Genomic DNA, 18,370 nt, shown 5'->3' on the forward strand with positions numbered 1-18,370 from the left:
TCTTACTCCAGATTTAAATTAGTGTACTGATTTAAATGTTAGTCTCATCTTAAAAAATACCTTTACTGAAGCACTACACTGATTTTTAACCAAACAACTGGATACTGAATATTGATGCATAAAATTAGCCATCAAATTCCAGCCTGTGGTAGTGAAAAAGCTTCATGTCTCTCTACTGCATTACTAGTGAGAGCAGGTCTAGCCATGAGACAGATGAAGGGTCATGCTTGTTGATCAGCTTCTAAAATGAGCCCTTGATGTACTAAATCGTTATGATTTATTCATGAATGGCATGTGAAATTAGGAATAAATTTGTGTCTCAGGAGTACTTTGGACCTAAAAATGAAAAGTAATTGGCCTGACTGTATGGGTGAACATGCAGGTGACTCAATAGAGAACCAGGTCACCAGGATCATGTGCCACCAAAGGACTCGTGATGGCATGGGCGTGGTCAGGGTTCAGGAGCTGACATTTACTCCCCATCGGGAGCTATTAAGAGGGTGGAACCCTGATCTGACCCTAGTGCTTAAAGCTGGGCCCTTGAGGAGGTGATGAGGATTGAATTAGGTCATCCCAGGAGAGTTCCTCTGGTAGAAAATTGGTGACTTTAAAAGAAGAGAATCCAGGAGAGACACACATATGCTCTCTGTTTGTTGCCCTGTCACGCCCTGGTCTACCTCAGGACTCTGCCAGTGGGAGGGCTTCACCAAGCCAGGTAGAGTAGCCCACACCTGCAATCCCAGCTGCTCAGGAGACTGAAGCAGGAGGATCATAAGTCCAAGGCCAGCCTCAACAACTTATTAATACCCTGTCTCAAAAATTAAGAAAGGACTGGAAGTGCAATTCAGTGGTAGAGTACTTTCCCAGCATATGCAAGACCCTGGGTTCTATCTATCCCCAGTACCACACACATAGAAAGAAGGCCATCGCCAGATGCAGGTCCTTGACATTTAACCAGAATCTCTTTCCTTTATAACGTTACCCAGCTCGGGTGTTTTATTGTAGTAAAAACATGCAAACAAACTAATACAGAAAATTGGTACAAAGAATGTCATTACTATAACTAGGAATGGGTCATTACTATGACTAGACTAGACCCAAAAATGTAGAAGTGACTTTGGAGCTGAATAACAGACAGAGATTGGAAGAGGCTGAAGGAGCAAGCTAGAAATATGCTACTATATATAAGAAGAGCACTATCGGAAAGTCTGGTGAGGGCTCAGGAGAAGAGAATAGGGATCAGTCTGAGATGGAAGCAAGGATCTTCTTGGGAGACTGAAGAAAAGGTCACCCTGGTTATGAAGGAGTAAAGACCCTGACTTCATTGTGTAAATGCCCTAAGGCTTTGTGAAAGCCAATGGTGATGGACTAGTTCACTTAGCCGAGGAGGCATCAAAAGGACAAAGCACATTACATTGTGTCCTGGGCACTGTGGGCTGCTTTTGGTCAGATTGACTGTGAGACTCAAGAGCAAAAGGAAAGAGAATGGAAAGGGTTGGAATCAACACACAGCTTGGCCAAGGAAGGAGCTAAGAAAAGCAGGTGAGGGTCCTGACCAAGAAACCCCTTGCAGGATTAGTGAGGATAAAAGTAATCTAGGGCTTCACACCAGGATGGGAAACAGGAGCCCAGGGCATCCAGAGAGGCTGCCCTCCCCTCACAGGCCCAGAGACCTTCCAGGGCAGCAGTATGTCAGGAAAGGGGCTCAGACACCCTCCAGGGGCACAGCACAAGACGGCACTCTGCCAGCATGACCCGGGCTGGGGGCTGCTGGTGCTGAGTTGACCCTGGTGCTGAGTGTGCAGAATGCAACGCAGAGAGCCCCTGGTGGGAACCATAGGACTGAGGAGGGGGAACCCCAGCCCCAGTAACGTGCAGCTCCCATTGCGGGGAAACTGCATGAGAGAGTAATCACGGCTGTGGTCTGCAAAGCCGCACTAAAGCCTTGGGAACTCACCCCTCACTGTAGTGTGCATGGGATGCTGAACTTGGAGCTTTGGGATTTAACATCGGCCCTGCTGAGGTTTACTCTTCCCTGGGGCAGCTTCCTCTTTTTACTTCCCTATTTCTCTCTTTTGGAATAGGAATGTTTCCCCACCCCCAGCCTGGCCTGCCGTGGTATCTTGGAAGGAGAGGACTTGTTTTTATCGACAGGCTTACAGCTGCAGGAGTCTGCCTTGCGTCTCAGATGAGGCTCTGGAGTTTTGAAATAATCCTGGGATAAACTGAGACTCTGAGACTGTTGGAGATGGAGCCATTGTCACTTAGGTTATGAAGACAGGAGGTTTACAGGTCGGGGGATAGAATGCTAGGGCCTGGGTGTGGTGTAAGTGTGTCCTCGTGGGTTCACACGCTGGCATTTAATCCCTCCTGGAAGGTGTTAAAAGGAAATTTAATCTGATTATGAGTGTTTCCAAGTGGAGCCTCAGGCACCAGGCGTGGTGGTGCAGGCCTAATCCCAACTGCTTGGGAGGCTGTGGCAGGAGAATCACAAGTCTGAGACCAGTCTGGGCAACTCTGGGAGTCCCTGTCTCAAAAAACAAAAAGGGCTGGGAATGTAACTCAGTGATGAAAGGCCCTGGGTTTAATCCCCAATTCTATAAAAAAAAAAAAAAAAAGAAGAAGGTGGGCCTTTGGGAGGTGATGAGGATTAGATAAATTCATCCCAGTGGACCAGTGGAGTCTCTATGATTGAGTACTGGTGGCCTTAAGAGAAGAAAGTGAAAGTCCAGAAGAGACACACACATATGCTGTCCGCATCTCTGCCTATTGATGCCCTCAGCTGCCTCAGGACTCTGTCAGAAAGAGGACTATCACAAGATGTGGGCCCTTGACTTTGGACAAGAACTGTGGGCCTCATAAACCTCTTTTCTTTACAATGTTACTCAGTCTCAGGTATTTTGTTGTAGTAACTAAAAATTGACCGATATAGGCCCGTACCCAGTGTTGGGGGAAAGCTGCTCTGTTAAGAATGTGGAGATCTGTTAAAAGGCCACTCTGAAAGATCCCCAAAGGCAGGCAGGCATGGTCATCCAGCTGCTCTTAAGTAGATCTGGGGGACAGGGCTCCTGTCTTCACAGGTGTGACTGTCAAATGAGCAGAGAGGCACATGTGAGGGGGTTCTCCATCGGCTGCTAACGGCACTCTCCTCTGCTCCGTTCCCCTGAGTGACCTGTGAGTTCCTGAATCTCCATTCTCCCTCTCAAATTACACCTGCTCAGGTTTGGACAGAAGCCGTTGGTTTCTTTGTGTTCAGGGTCCCCACACTTTCTGTCTTCTCCCTGCTACTGTCTTAGGTGAGGGGACCATTGCCTGGGCCATTGCAGGCGTCTCCCTACTCTGGGCTGGACTTTCTCCCCAGGGAGGCCAGAGGCATCCTCCCATCTCCTTATGTGATCTGAATTCCGTGGTTAAATAAGAAGCTCTCGGATCTAACCTCTCTCTGCAGAACAGGACTTCACTCTTTTTTTTTAACTGCTAACCTTTTTATTATTCAAGGGAGTTTCCTAAAGGGCACTCGTGGGGTCCTGTAGGGCACCTCGGGCTCTGTTTCTTCTGTATGCATTCGTCAGTGCTCCCCCAACCCCACAGCAATATAGGGGAAGGGCACCCACTTCTCAGGCTCACTGGGTCTAACTTGGCTGCGTGTGTTTGGGGAAGCAGCAATAACAGATTGTCTCAGCTGCTCTTCTGGGAAAAGTTCCTTCAGCCACGTAAGATCTGTTGGCTGAAGTATTTAAATTCAATAAGTTTTTGCTGCCTTATGTTCCTGGAAGGTGGATGGGACCTGGGTTCCAAGGGGAAACGTAATTAGTCCAATGAAGTATTAATAGGCACCATGTCCAGGAGACAGGTTTCCGTGGAGATTGGCGGATTCCTCGGGTCTGTGAATGGAGTCTGCGCCCCTCGGTAGCTGATGGAGGCAGGAGGACCTGTGGAGCCCCTCCCAGTCCCTACGTCCCCATCAGGCATGTCTGTCCCCACTCTCGGGGCACTCGGGCTGAGCAAGCTCTGCCCTGCCTTTGTGAGTCACAAGCCAGACACCAGAGCCCCTCCGCCTGTGCTGGGCCGCGTGCAGGGGGCCAAAGGGAAAGCCGAGGGTGGCCTTTGAGGACGCTCAACTCTTCTCAGCCTCAGCCTTGTGTGCAAACCTCAGCCTCATTCTCACCTCCGAGGTGGATGCACCTCCGAGGTGGATGCACCTTGGGGCCAGGCTCTGCCTGTGGGTACATTTTCTTCATTTAACTGGATGCTGAGACCATTCACTGGGCCCAGGTAAGCCACGCCTCAAGGTTTTAACCTGTGCATGGCACACAAAGTCATCCCATTATCCCTCCTGTATAAAGAGGCTTTGATGTCACCCACCTGAATAAGTACACTCTTTGAACCTCCGCTCCCCCCAGCGACCTATCCACAAGTCCTGTGCACTCCCTCAGATGCCCGAGCCTCTGTAGTCTGGCCTCTGGGCTCCCGGCCCACTTTGGGCTTTCTTGCCTGCATCATCAGGGCTGCGTCCCTATATTTGTCAGGCAGAGGGATGTCATTAAGATTAAATAGATGACATTGCCCCCTCTGTGAAGCCCTGCACCCTGCGCATTATAAGCCATCCTGGTCCTGGCTGACATCCTGCCACTCTGTCCCCTTTCCTCGAAATCTCAGGAACATCTTTTGTTCATTCAGACCCCCAGGTCTTTGCACAAGCTACTTCTTTGGTCTAGACTCTCTTTTTTAAATTTCTTTGGTGGTGCTGGGGATTGAACCCAGGGCCTTGTGCCTGCAAGGCAAACACTCTACCAACTGAGCTAGATCCCCAGCCCATGGCTTGGGCTCTTATCCATGCCTTTGTATAGCTGGCCCAGTGTCGTGGTCCAGGAATCCACTGGAATGTCCTCTCAGAGCAGTGCCCCAGCACCTGCCCAAGCAGCACCTTGTCACTGCCACCGTCTTCCAGCCACCCCTGGTTGATTTTCTTCCTCGGGTGAAAGGACTCCATGATGTTTGGGTGTGGCCCATCTCCCCAGAATCTGAGCTCTGCAGGTACCAGGTCTGTGGAATTCCCAGCAACGAGAGTGGCGCCTGGCACAGAACAAGTGCCCGTGTGAACCTGGAGACGTGTGAATGAACCAGAGTCCCCAACCACACCCCAGCACACAGAGGTGCCCACACAGCTCCTGAAGAGAGATGGTCGTCTGGGAATGTGGGCCTGCTGTTACAGCTTCTAACCACTCATGAGATGCTGGAAATCTGGGTTTTCAAAAAATGTGAAATGTTCCAGCTTTTAAAACACCAAGGGAGCCAAACAAAACATGCCTATGGGCGACATCCAGGCCACAGGCTGCCAGCGTGTGTGTGATCTCAGCTCCGCTTTCCCGGTAGGTTCTGCAGCTCGGCCGCCTGGCTTTGAAGAAGGGGAAAGGGCTATTTATCCTCTACCCTAGACCCTGGCATGATTCAGTAGACAGACTGGTTCTCATGATCCACCATTAGGAGGGTGTTCTCCAGTTTGCATCCCGGAACATCTGGTTTGAGAGGGTGGCCGGCATACGTTTCCTCTCGCATGTGCTTCAGGCTCAGTCACACATCACCAAGAAGCCCCCAGTGGTCAGGGACGGCTTCGGTTTTCACAACAGTGAAGTGTGGCTTTAAGATTCAGACACTGAGGGAGAGAGCATTTCTAGGCCTTTCTAAAATATCGTCATCCTCATCCTCATCCTCATCCTCATCACTATCATCATTATTTTCCCTTTCTGCACCAACACTGAAATAATACTTAACAGAAACAACAAAAAGATCCAACTGCACATTGTGTCCAGGTGATAACGCATCTATTCTTTATTTCTTCAAAGTCCTGCCATCTCAAGCATCATGGTAATTTGCATTCTGCTTTTTTCGTTTTCCTTTGTCCTGGGTGTTTTTCCAGGTGACCAACAAGGTCCTAACTCTGTCCATCCCTCCCTACCATCTTGTTAAAGGAATATGTTACACACTCATTTATTTTAAAAAAAATTTTTTTAGTTGTAGATGGACACAACACCTTTATTTTGTTTATTTATTTTTATGTGGTGCTGAGGATTGAGCCCAGGGCCTCGCATGTGCTAGGCAAGCGCTCCGCCACTGAGCCACAAGCTCAGCCCCTACATTACACACTTATTTAACCATTGCCTGGTGGCTGGATAGTCTTGTTGCTTCGGACTTTCAAAATATTCTGAGTAACGTATAATGACTTTGTGTTTGTAGCTTTTTCTTTCTCCTAGATTATTTTCTTGGGAGACATTCTCAGACATCTTCTACCAACCGGGGCATGGGCATGGTTACAGTTCTTCATGTGTATCATCAAAGTTCTTTCCAAAATCTTGTCCTACCACCTTCTGTGTGTAAACAGTGAGGCATAACTTCGGCTTTGCCTACAATTCTGGCAGCCATATGTATGATTTTCCTGGCTGTTTCCAATCTGAGAGGTGTAAAATGATCCTGCAACACCGTTTTCGTTTGTTTCTTGAATTATGAATGACCTTGAACGTTTCCCCATGGTTTTGAGATTCTTGTGTTCATATTTGCACACATGATCTCTGCAGCCTTTTTCTTTTTTCCTGTTGGGATTTTTATTGGTTGTTACATTGATTTTACAAATTTTTAGGGCCTCTTGGAAGAGTACAGAGAGTAGCCCTTCGTGTGCTTTTCCTGCAGTCTATTATTTCTGAACTTGTAGTTCTGGTTTATTGTGCAGGGCTGGTACCTTTTTCTATTCCATGTATATTGCATGCAGAACAAATTTCAGAGGAAGGGACGGAGCGGCTGTGTAGAGGGGCCTCTGGTAGAAGTCAGGATGTGTGTGTATGTGATCACCAAGTTATGAATGAGATGCCATCATGCCCCTACCAGCATCCCCAGGGCTGCCTGGCTGTCAGGACCCTTCCAAGGGGATACGTGCTCCTACTGAACGTTTCCAAGAATCTGAGGGTACTCACTCCTGCCTCAAAACAGCCTCTGTCCTGGGTGCAGAGGGAGGAGGGCAGTGCCCCCGTGTTCTGGGCATGATGTCTTCAGCTGCCCCCTTTGGAATTGCATCAAGACAGCCAGGCATGGGGAGGCCGGCGTGAAGTGGTCACAATGGGTCCCACACCACACCCTTGTCTTGAACGGAGCTTCCCAACCTTCTCCCACCATCCCACACACAGAGGGTCATATTTGTGTGGCACAGCAGAGTAAAATGTAAAGATACAGCTGCTCCAACCAAAATCAGGGGGAGGGCAGCCCAGGCCCCTCAGGGAACGTCCCTGCAGGTCCTGCCATTCCCCATAGAATCAAGCTCTGCTCCGAGGCCACCCGCAGCCAAAGGGCACAAAGACTACAGAGGCCGGGCTTCTCCTCAAGCCCCCAGACTTACCCTAAACCCCCCTCAGGGTCCTCCCAGCTCAACTCTGTCACCTAGTCCAGAGGCATTCCCACAGTTTAGGATTCTGTTACCCCAGCCATCCATTTCCAGGTATCAAAATGCATATCCATTTTCTATGACTATGTAACAAAATACTCCAAAATTTAATTGTTTAAAAAGAAACATGGCATCTGGCTTCTCCCCAGAAGGTTACACAGAGAGCAGTTAGAGGGGCCTACTCTGACCTCAGCCACACTCTCCTGGGCACACAGACCCTCTTAGGGTTTGTGGGAAGAGGCTACACAGGGAATCACCTTGGAGGCTGTTTTGGGTTACTTCTTCCCCTCCAAAACGCATACATTGAAGCCCTAACCCTGTCCCTCAGAATGTGGCCTTGTTTGGGGATGGGGTCTTTAAAGAGGTGATTAAGATAAAATGAGGTCATAAGGACTGGCCCTCATCCAAGATGACTGGCGTCCTTCTAAGAGGAGGTATGTCCAGAGCGATGTCTGTGTGAAGACACCGGGGGAAGACGGCAAGCCAAGGAGCCAGGCCCCGAGGAAACCAGCCTGCTGACATCCTGATCTCGCTCCCTGCCCCCAGACACACATTTCTGGTATTTGAGCCGCTCCGTCTGTGGCACATGTCACAGCAGCTCTCCCAAACCAACACAAGAGGGATGACCACGCTCTAGAGTAAAAAGGAAGACGAACAAGCCAGCGTGAGAACTTCTTCAAAAAGCGACATTGTCCTCTCCTGCGGGGTCTGTCAAGAGACGGATCTGAGTTCCTTTAGCCGGTGGCTTGCCCAGAGGCATTTATGAAAGGTCTTGGAGCAACTTGGGCCCATTGGAACTTAGGCCTCATCCGGTGGAAGGGAACCGGAAAGGAAGGCATGAAATCGGCGGCTCCTGGTCAGTCCCCACTGAGCATGAGCCGTGAACATGAGCACGTGGCATTCACACGAGAAAGAGTGAGCCTTCCCAAAGGAGGAGGCCGTGGGATTCAGAACTGAGCCCGGTGGGCTGTCCACGGCGGGGCGTCACTTCCTGCTGCGGTTACATTTTCTGGGAAGGATCCAGGGATTCTGCTATTTCCTTAATAAGAGGACGGGCCGCAGAGGCGGGGCTCAGGCTGTCCCAAGGCCAAGTGTGGGCAGGTCCGGGCTTCTCAGCCAAAGATCAGGGGTGCCAGGAGCTCCCACTGCCAAGACGGGCCACTTAAGAGCAGCCAGCCCAATTATCTAAATAAACACAGGCTGTACAGAGCGATTAACTGCAGTCTCAGTGTTCAACAACTGCCAAAACTCAAAGCTGGAGTGGTTGAAGACCTTGTTATCACACGTATTGGGGACGGGAGGGGAGTCTAGTCATCCAGCAGCACAGGGCGCAAAGCAGATCAGCGTGGGAGGGAACTAACCCTGGACAGCCACGGCAAAACCCTGCGAATGGGTCAGAGCTCAGTGCCAACAAGGACCTGATCAAACCTGAGTCAGACCTTCATCACCTGGGGCCACTTCCTGAAACCACACTGTGGGTTCTTTCACTGAGATAACTTCTTTCACTCCCACGGAAACCTGTCCACTGCCCCAATGGCCCCAAGACCTCCCATCGGCTTATTCCTGGGAGTCCTTATTTCTCCTACTGCGGATCGTGGATCAAACCCAAGAGTGCTTGACCACGGAGCCATCTCCCCAGCCCTTTTGATTTTTATTTTGAGACAGGGGCGTCTTGCTGTGTTGCTTAGGGCCTTGCTCAATTGCTGAGGCTGGCCTCAAACTTGCAATCCTCTTGCCTCAGCCTCCCGAGTTGCTGGGATTGCAGGTGTGTACCACTGTGAGTCTTTCCCCCGCCGCCCTCTTCTTCTGTTAGCTTTAAAGAATATGGTCTGGCACATTTATCCACAAAGCTCTATGAAAGCACAATGTGTAGAGGACACTTGTACAATTCTGGCAGTGATATGTACCAGAGCCAGTTTTCGGGATTCTAGTTTGGAGTCTGTGTCCCAAGCCCTAATGTTTTTAATACCCTCTGACAAAGGAATCCAACACCAAGAACTCCTACAGAAGCTACCATGCTTATGCTTTAAGGATGTTGTCACATCCACACACACACAAAAAAAAAAAAAAAAAAAAAAAAATTTAAAAGTGCAGCTCTTTTAAGATAATGCTTATGTTAAAACATTTGCAAATATATTACTGCGTGGGAAGGAGTATCATCCATGGTGAAATGATGTGCGGCCATTGATGGAGAAGGACTTTCACACACAGAAAAGGGAGGAATGTTCTTTAAAGGTCAATTTTTTTTTCTTGATAGCAGGATTTATTGGAGATCTTTTTTTCTCCAGGTTTTGGCTTATCTGTGCTTTTTAATATGAAAAATTAACAGAAAAAAAGAGGAAACAAGAAGAATTATGTTTTAAAACATCGACCTTCTAAGATAGTGTTGGTAATTCCCCGCACAGCCTGCTGCAGTGGGACCCGCGCTGTACAGGGACCCGCGCGGGACCCGTGGGGGACCCGTGCTGCACTGTGCTCCTCTTGACTGTCCTGGTCCGGTGGGGGAGGGGCTTTGGGTCGCCTCAGGCTCCTGGACTGCAGTTGAGTTTATTTGAGGAGAAACAGAATCTTTTGTTTTTCCCAACTGGTAAATGTGCTCAGCCAAGAACCCCAAATAACAACCAGGCTCCTAAAGACAACAAAAATATCCTTAATCAGCCCTGTGCGTCCACAAAGCAGTAAAAAAAATAAACCGCAGGAACATCGAGAGGATGTCTTTAGTCTAGAGAAACTTCTCATGGCTTCTGGGGCAAGTTAAGTTATACAAAGAATAGTTTAATATAATATGTACAGAAAATGTTACGCTATGAAAAAAAAAATGCCTCCAAGACACTTGCTACTCAAAATCTGTCTTCTGTCCAGACATGAATCTTATCCTATTTTTTGAGAAAGTTCATTTTATACTTTCTTATTTTAAAGCAATGTTAACTTACGAAAACTTGGAAAGTACCTTAAAATCAATAGGGGTGAGAAGGAACCTTGCATCATTCCCTCTAACAAACAATATCCTCTATGACCGTCTTTGTGAATCTCCTTCCATTTTTTTTTCTATATACAGGTCTTAATATTTACTTCTGCACAACAGACCATCTGTGCTTGTTTTCACTTCACAGGACCAATGAAGGAGTATAATTTAGACTATCAGTTGTCAAAGTCCTCTAGGCCTATTTCAAAAGTCCCACTTTCCTATCAGCAGTTTCCTATTACTATAACAAAATACCAGATATAATCAACTTGTAAAGGCAGAAAGGTTATTTGGGTTCATGTTTTCGGAGGTTTCAGTGCATGCTTGGTTGGCCCCATTGCCTTTGAGGCTGTGGTGAGGCAGCACATCATGGTGGGGAGCACATAGGACGGCAAAGCTGCCTACCTCATGGCCTGGGCACCAATGAGAGAAGAAGAGGAAGGGGCTGAAGTCCGGCCAGCACATCAAGGGCACACCACCAATGACCTGAAGACCTTCTACTGGGCCTACCGCTTATAGGTTCTACATCTCTCAATAGTGCCAGCCTGGGACCAAGCCTTCAGTACGTGGCTCTTTTGGGGACGCTTAAAATCTGCACTTTAACACCATCTAATTAAAGAGGCCTGATGATGATGAAGGTGACCGGAAACAGTGGGTACCAGCATCAGACATTGTACTTGAAGGGTTTCACTTCCTGTCGCAACCTGGAATCATCTCCTAGAACCTTTACTGTCCGAGTGGGAAACTGAGGCTTCAGCTGGCCCGAGGCCAGGCCCTTGGCCACTGTTCTGTTCTGCCCCTTGCAGCTGCTGCAGGTAGATGACATTCAGTCTTAACCAGGCAGGCTTCCGGGGACGCTCAGGGACAGCTGAGGAGAACACCAACATTATGTGGACCTTCAGCTCACAGTCGCTTTGCACCAGCCTCACGGGACACTGAGCGAGCGCTGGGTGGGCAGCGGGGGAGCACACCCTCTCCTTCCCCCAGGGCTCCCGTCTGGCAGGACATCCCTCTCAGCACCACAGAAGCGTCACCACGCTCACCCCAAGGCCCCAGCTCCATCCAGCCTCCCTTTCTGTGGAGCTTCCCCCTCTGTGCCCCGGCCCCTTGAGGAGATGTGACAATCTCTCTTCTCTGTTCCTTCCCTTGGGTCCTCCATGGTGCCCCACATCCTCCTTCCAGCCCCACCTCTGCGAACAGTCTCTTTACTAAACCTTAACTTGAGCCTTGGGTGACTCAAGGACCTAGTGATCCCACTGCACTGCTGGCTGAGTGTCCCTTATCCAGGGGCTTGGGACACAGGGTCTTTTGCATTGGATTGTACGTTTCAGATTTTGGAACATTTGCATATATATATAATGAGATACCTTGGGAACAGAGCCCGAGTCTGAACGTGAAATTGATTTCTGTTTCATAGAAAGCTTCTACGCAGCGCCTGGAAATGATGTCATACAATATTTTAAATAATTTTGTGGAGGAAACATAATTTCACGGTATGAAATTTTCCATGGGGTGGTCATGTTGGCCTTCAGTAAGTTCAGATTTTGAGGCATTTTGGGTCTCAGATTTGGGGATTATGGATGCTCAACCTGCAGTAGAGGTGAATCTGCTCTTCCCAAGGATGTACTTGACATCTCTGGCACTTGGTGTAGACAGGCTTGTAAAACAGTCTGTTCCAGCTTTATCAACTTCTTGACTTGCTCTGGGTACTTGTCACTCAGAAGGAACCAAGAGAGTAGGCCTGGCAAGCTGCCTCCTTTAGGCTGGAGTATTCTGAGGCCGGCAGGGAAGGATGGATTCACTCCAAGCCCAGGGTGGATTGCTGAGGAGAGCTGACCCACGAGCCACTCAGAAGAATGACAGTTGAATAACTTCCCTGGAGACAGCTCTTCTCAGCCCAGATTCCAACGTACAGATCAGGGGCTCCCCTTCCCCCCAAACCCCACATTCTAGAGCCAGATACATGGGATGTATGCATTGCCTGATGGGCCAAGCTGTTTATTTCAATTCACTAGTTCATTTGTTAAATACCTATTGGTTGAGTTCCTGCTGTGTGACCAGCACCCTAATTATCAGGCATTGTGGAATTGTTCTTAACAAAATAGATCAGAACTTTCATGAATATATCCAAATCCTTCCTTTTATAACAGTCCTCACCATTAGTGGTGATGTGTATACAGTTATCCCTCAGTATCTGCTGGGGATGGCTCAGGACCCCTCGGACCCTTAAATGAAATGCTGTAGTATTTGCCTACCGACTATGCATGTCCTCTGTATTTTTTTTTTATTTTATTTTTTTGCATGTCCTCTGTAAACTTCAGATCATCTGAAGGTTACTTCTATTATCTAATAGAATGCTTTGCACCACTTCATTCTCGTGGAGTCAGCATAGTACTCAGAGTGCGGCAAACTCAAGCTTTGCTTTTGGGAAGTTTCAGGAATTTAAAAAATATTTTCTACGTGTGGTTGTTTGGATGTGAAACTTGGAGATACAGAGGGCCAAATACATATATTTGATTGTCTTTTCCTTAAGGTCATTGTCTTTCCTATGGTTAGTGTTTAGCCACTGGAGATTTTAGTGGTTAGCCATAGAGATTTCTTTTCCCAGACTCTTTGACAGCTCTTCAGCGGACCCAGAGATGAAAGCAGAGCGTCCATGAAATGCCGCAGTCTTGGCTGGGCACAAGATCACGAGCCTCTCACAGCTTTGTAGATTCAAACAGCAATTCTTTATTCCCGAACTCACACCGGCCTCTACACACGTTCTGGGGAAATCCCAGTTCTGCCGCCGCCCAATTCACCTACTCCACGAGGCTTTCTTTTCCAATACTTTCTGAATCTCAGGAGAACTCAACGGGAACTCAAGGATCGGCGTGCCTGAGGCAGCAGGATACGCCCTATTCCCCCGCAGGGTACACCTTAAACCTGGAACTTTCCTAAACCCAAGGACGGGATACTCCCTAAAACCTGATCAGCTCTAAACCGGGATCCGCCCTGGTCCTTGAGCAAGGTCACCTTACTAAAGCATACATGCAATGTCCCAGCGAATGTCCTCTAAGCAACATGGGGTACGCTGGCAAGGAAATTTCGATGCGTCATTCCTACTTGGCAATGGCCCTCAGCAATGAAACGTGCTCTTTCCCTTTACTTACCCTGTGTAGTCCCCAAGGTGCTTCCTGAGAATGCTGGGGCTCCTTGGAATATAGTTGATGCCAGCATCCTTGGCAAAGGAGCCGCCATTTATTGATTGACGTCTGTACTGGCCCGTTTGATCACATGCATTAACCTCTCTGTGGATCAGCCATTGAGGTTACCTGCATCCTGAATCCTTCCATTACTTACTTTTTTTCCTGACCCTTTTTTTTTCTCAGCAGATATATTTATTGATTTATGATTTTAGCTTCAGGTTGTTTTCTGTTACTATAACAAAATACCACAGACTGGCTAATTTACAAAGAATTTAGCTTACCATTCTGGAGGCCAGGAAGTCCAAGGAGATGGCATCTGGTGAGGATCTTCTTGCAGTGTCATAACACAGTGAAGGGCATCAGGACAAGACAGAGCAATGGTGCTAGCTCAGATCTATCTTCCTCTTCCTATAAAGTCATTAATGTCATCACGGGGGCCCCACCATGATGACCTCACCTAATCCTAGTCACCCCCCAAGGCCCCACCTCCATGTACCAATCGACATGTGAATTTGGGGAGTGAGTATACAGCACACAGACTCTGGGGGACACCTCCAGCCACAGCACAACCCCACCTGGCTTCTGTGCCGACACCATGGCTTCTGTAAGACCTAACCCATCACCACCCACATTTGTGCCTCTGTGCACGCACAGCCAGCCCCACCAGAGGAACTCACGTCCCCTGCCATCTCCAGTGCCATTCCATGCCCACTCACCCACAGTAAGGGCTGGGTCACGACAAACCGTCCACTTTCGTCCAGGGTCATTTGTTCACTCCACACACTTATGGGTAATGCTGCTTCCTCCCAAGCCCTCCCAGAGCCTGACCCACGTTTTCTGTGGCCCATTCTGAAAGCACCAGATGAGCACATCCAGGGCACGCTTCTTCCCCCGACCCACTGGCTCTCTGTTGGCCTGACTGTCCACCTCCTGCCCTGCTGCCCCTGGGCCCTGGCTTTCAGGGCTTCCCCTTCTGCACCTCCCCTGTCTTCATCAGGTATCCTCTTCCGTTTCACTTTCTTCTCTCTAATCCTCCTGGCTCCTCATGTCCTGCATCAGATAGGAGGGTGTGAGGAGGAGGAGGGGGGAGCAGAGGCTTCCCATTGAGGCTCCTGTGAAAGTGTTTCTACCAGCCACAAAGACAGGCAGGCAGCAGGAATCCGAGAAGGTAACCTGGAGAGCCCGCAGGGGAGGGTGGTGCTCTTGGATGTTGGTGGGGGAATGGGCGAGATGGTGCATTTGGTCCGCACATCGGAGGGAGACGCTCCACAAGTGCAGTCCGGGCAATCGTTGCTCAAGGTCTTCTGAAGACAGGCCCCAACTGAAAGCTGCAATCCAGTGGTTTGGCAGCAACAGGGATGGAATTGCAGCCCAGATGGAGGACATGGGAGAGAGAGCCCAGATCAGGGAGTGAGCTTGCTTTGGGTGGCAGCACTGCAGAGGCTCTGGGTAGAGGAATTGGAGACAGACTGGGATAAAGGGCACCAGGGCGCCAAGGTTGGGAAGAAATCCTCCAACAAGAGCTCAGGCACCAGAAGTTCCAGAGACAGAGAGAAACTGGGATTGGCTTCCACCTCTTGGATGTGACAATTTTTGGTTCCTGTGACCCTCGGAAAGGGATCAGTTTCAGGGTATGGGTGGGACAGAGGACACTGAGGAGTGGGAAGGTACAGCAGAGGCAAGGGGCACAGCCGGCCCTTGCCAGAAGGAGAGAGACCAGGATGGAGACAGGCCTGGGTAGGGGAGGGCAGGGGGGTTGTTGGAGAGGAGGATAGAGGAGCTTGTCCTGTAAGACGTGAGCAGACACACACACGACTCCTGCTTCTGTTCCCCTGACCACCAGCCCCTGGTCTCCCCAGCCTGAGCCTGTCCTGGCCGCCTCCACATCTACACATCCTCTTGAAAGCCCCCTTCCGTCTTGAATGCAGGACGGTATTTCTTGTTTGCAGACTGTCCATTCCTACTGCTTCCTCGATCATGGTCAGCAGCACCACAGCGTCCCAGGCCCACAGCTCAAGATCTGCCCTTGTCTGGAGAGCTCCCTCACCTGCGCTCCACAAGTCACCTGGAGAACAGAGCTCAGAGCTCAGACGGGCAGGTTCAGGAGCCTTGGCAATTTTCATGTCCATGTCCCACTACTCTCTAGCTCTGTGAGGTTCTAGAACTTTCTCATCCCTAAAATGTGTGTGTGTGTGTGTGTGTGTGTGTGTGAGTGTGTGTGTGTGTGTGTGTGTGTGATCAAAAGCCTATCTCATAGGGCCATTGGGAACATTAAATCAATTAACATAGGCTGTTAAGAACAGTACTGGCCCAATGTCAGCTGTCGTCATAGCATTACAACTTGGTTGAATTTTGCAAGGTCTCTAAAATTCCCTCCCTTTCCATTCCCTGCTCTTCAAACCCTCAGCTGCCCCCACTGTGCATATTTAAAATGGATTCCAGACTGTTGTCCCTGTCTTTATTTCCATTTCTCTCCAGGTCATCCTGTCCCCTGAGCCCAGTGGTCATTAGTGTCAGACCATTTCTTTAGGCCTCCAGTTGCTTGCAGAAGGAAGTTCAAATTCGTTAGCTGAGCAGTCAGAGGCGGTCTCGGTCCTGCCCAGCCCCACCCACACACTCTTGCAGCTCATGGCCAGCCCCTGGGTTGCTCCTGGTCCTCTCACCTCTGTTCATACATTTCCCTCTGGCCTGCTTCTGCCAACTCATGCTGTTTCTTCCATGACCAAGCCCCTCCCCACCCCAAAGCCTGTCTTGACCTCTCTGGTCCACAGTGATCCCTCTGGCTCTTGACCTCAAGGACCTCTTTTCTGGACCACTCCTTGCTGACATTCATTCACAGTGTCCCTTGGTGACCTATTAGACACTGGTCTCACATATGGGTTTTGTCTCTCCAACTCCACTGCACATCCTGAGAAGGCAAGGGAGGGGTCTTCTTGAGTTTTTTTTTCCCAACAGTACATAGCACAGCACGTCATCCTCTATAGGTATAATAGTCCATTTTCTGTTGCTATAATAAAACACCTGAGACTGGGTAATTTATAAAGAATAGAAGTGTATTTGGTTCAAGGTTTTAGAAGCTGAAAAGTCCAGGAGTATGGCAGCAGCTTCTGCGAGAGTCTTCTTTCTGGTTCTAATGCAGAGGGTTTCACATGGTGAGACAGAGTGATCCTGCTAGCTTGGGGGTCTCTCTTCCTCTTCTTGTAAAAGCATGAATGACATTATGGGGGTCGCCCCCTCATGACTTCATCTAATCCTAAAGAGCTAAAGAGCCCCACCTCTACACACCACTATCAAATGACTTTGAGGGTCAAGTTTCCAACACATGATCTATGTATGGGGGACACATGGAAACCAGAGAAATCAGTGTTCAGTTAATACTAACTATGATGGCATTGTGTCAGGGGGCGGGAAAACACATTTTTGTCTTTATTATTTCATTTTATTTATTCATCCATCAACTTATTTATTGGGCTCCTGCAGTGGGCCAGGCAGGAGCAGTTAGATGATAAACAAGAGAGAAGTATTCCTTCACGGAGCTTATGTTCATGTAGGGGAGAGGGAGTCTTAGAATAAACAAATTAAATATTCCAAAGAGTGGGAAAGGTTGAAAGGTTGGCTTATTTCACTAAGCATGACAGAGAAAATGTGGTATATATACACAATGGAATATTATTCAGCTATAAAGAAGATTGATATTATGGCATTTGCCATGTTGGGTTCTTTAATGAGAATAAAGGATAAGCAGGGGAACTACCTTCATCTGATTTGAAGTCTGTATATGTACTTACAGAGATGCCATAGCTGGTGGCAGCCTAGTGTGGAATGAACCCTAAAGTTCACTTTCCCTTACAGACTGTGTGTCTTACTCCGCCTTACAAGTCCTGTCCAGAAGGTGCTACGGGAAGCAGAGATGCAAAATCCCTGTCAACAATCACCATTTCGGAAGCCCCTGCCTGCCAGGAGTGAAGAAATACCTCACAGTTACCTACGCATGCGGTAAGAATGAACCCTGACCCAGCTACTCCAAGATGCTGCCTCTTTGGGAGGTGACGATTGTGTCAACCAAAGGAGTTTGCATGGAGCCAAGGAGCCAAAGGACTCCACTTCTGAGACAGTGTGGCCATCCCAGACGTTCCAGACCCCCTCTCTAGTCCTGATTCTTGTTTATGGCATTCACATCAGATAAGTAACAGAATTTTCTTTGGTCAGAGTTTAAGGTCGTAGCAATCTGATTGGCAGGAGGTGGGGGTAGGAAAAGGACTAGCCAGGAGAGAGAACACGGAGGTCACCGGGAACAGCGATTGCAATCTGGGTTCTTACGCAGCTTGAAAATTTATTGGTGTGTCATGCAAGTTCACCGAAGAATGGCCTGGCTCCTACTTAACCTTCTAGAGCTTCTCTGGGGCCCTAAATGACTAACTCTCTGTGCTGCCAACAGCTCTTTTATCTACGTACCCTCAGCACTGAGTCAACAGATCAAATGCTTACCCCGAATCAATTAAAAGGGTGGTATGACAGCACTACTTTGTTTTTCTAGTGTCTTTAAATAATAGAATGAAATGCTTGCTTTGTTTAGATTCCAATTCCATAAAACTACTTAAAAGCCAGTCGTTCGTTATTCTTCTGAGGGAACTGTAGATCTCTACTTTGTAAGATTAATACGTTGATTTTTTTTTTAAATGAGCACAAAGCAAAGGAAAGAAAAGAGTTCTATAAAGAAGAGCTTGATACCTTTTTCCCCTGACAAATATCTCCAGCCTTGTGTGGTTGTTACTCTTGATACAG

General features: G+C 48.6%; 1 protein-coding gene across 4 annotated transcripts in view; it reads left to right on the forward strand.

The window, feature by feature from the left end:
- Positions 1-18,370, forward strand: part of EVA1C (eva-1 homolog C) — an 84,590-nt gene that overhangs the window by 47,336 nt on the left and 18,884 nt on the right. For all 4 annotated transcript variants that reach the window (XM_081301302.1, XM_081301301.1, XM_081301303.1 and 1 more), the window contains one exon: positions 17,438-17,581. In XM_081301302.1, coding sequence (XP_081157428.1) covers positions 17,438-17,581 — 144 coding nt within the window. The remainder of the gene's footprint in view (positions 1-17,437; positions 17,582-18,370) is intronic.

Source organism: Spermophilus citellus (genome assembly GCF_964194105.1).
Source record: "Spermophilus citellus genome assembly, chromosome: 7".
Taxonomy (NCBI): Eukaryota; Metazoa; Chordata; class Mammalia; order Rodentia; family Sciuridae; genus Spermophilus; species Spermophilus citellus.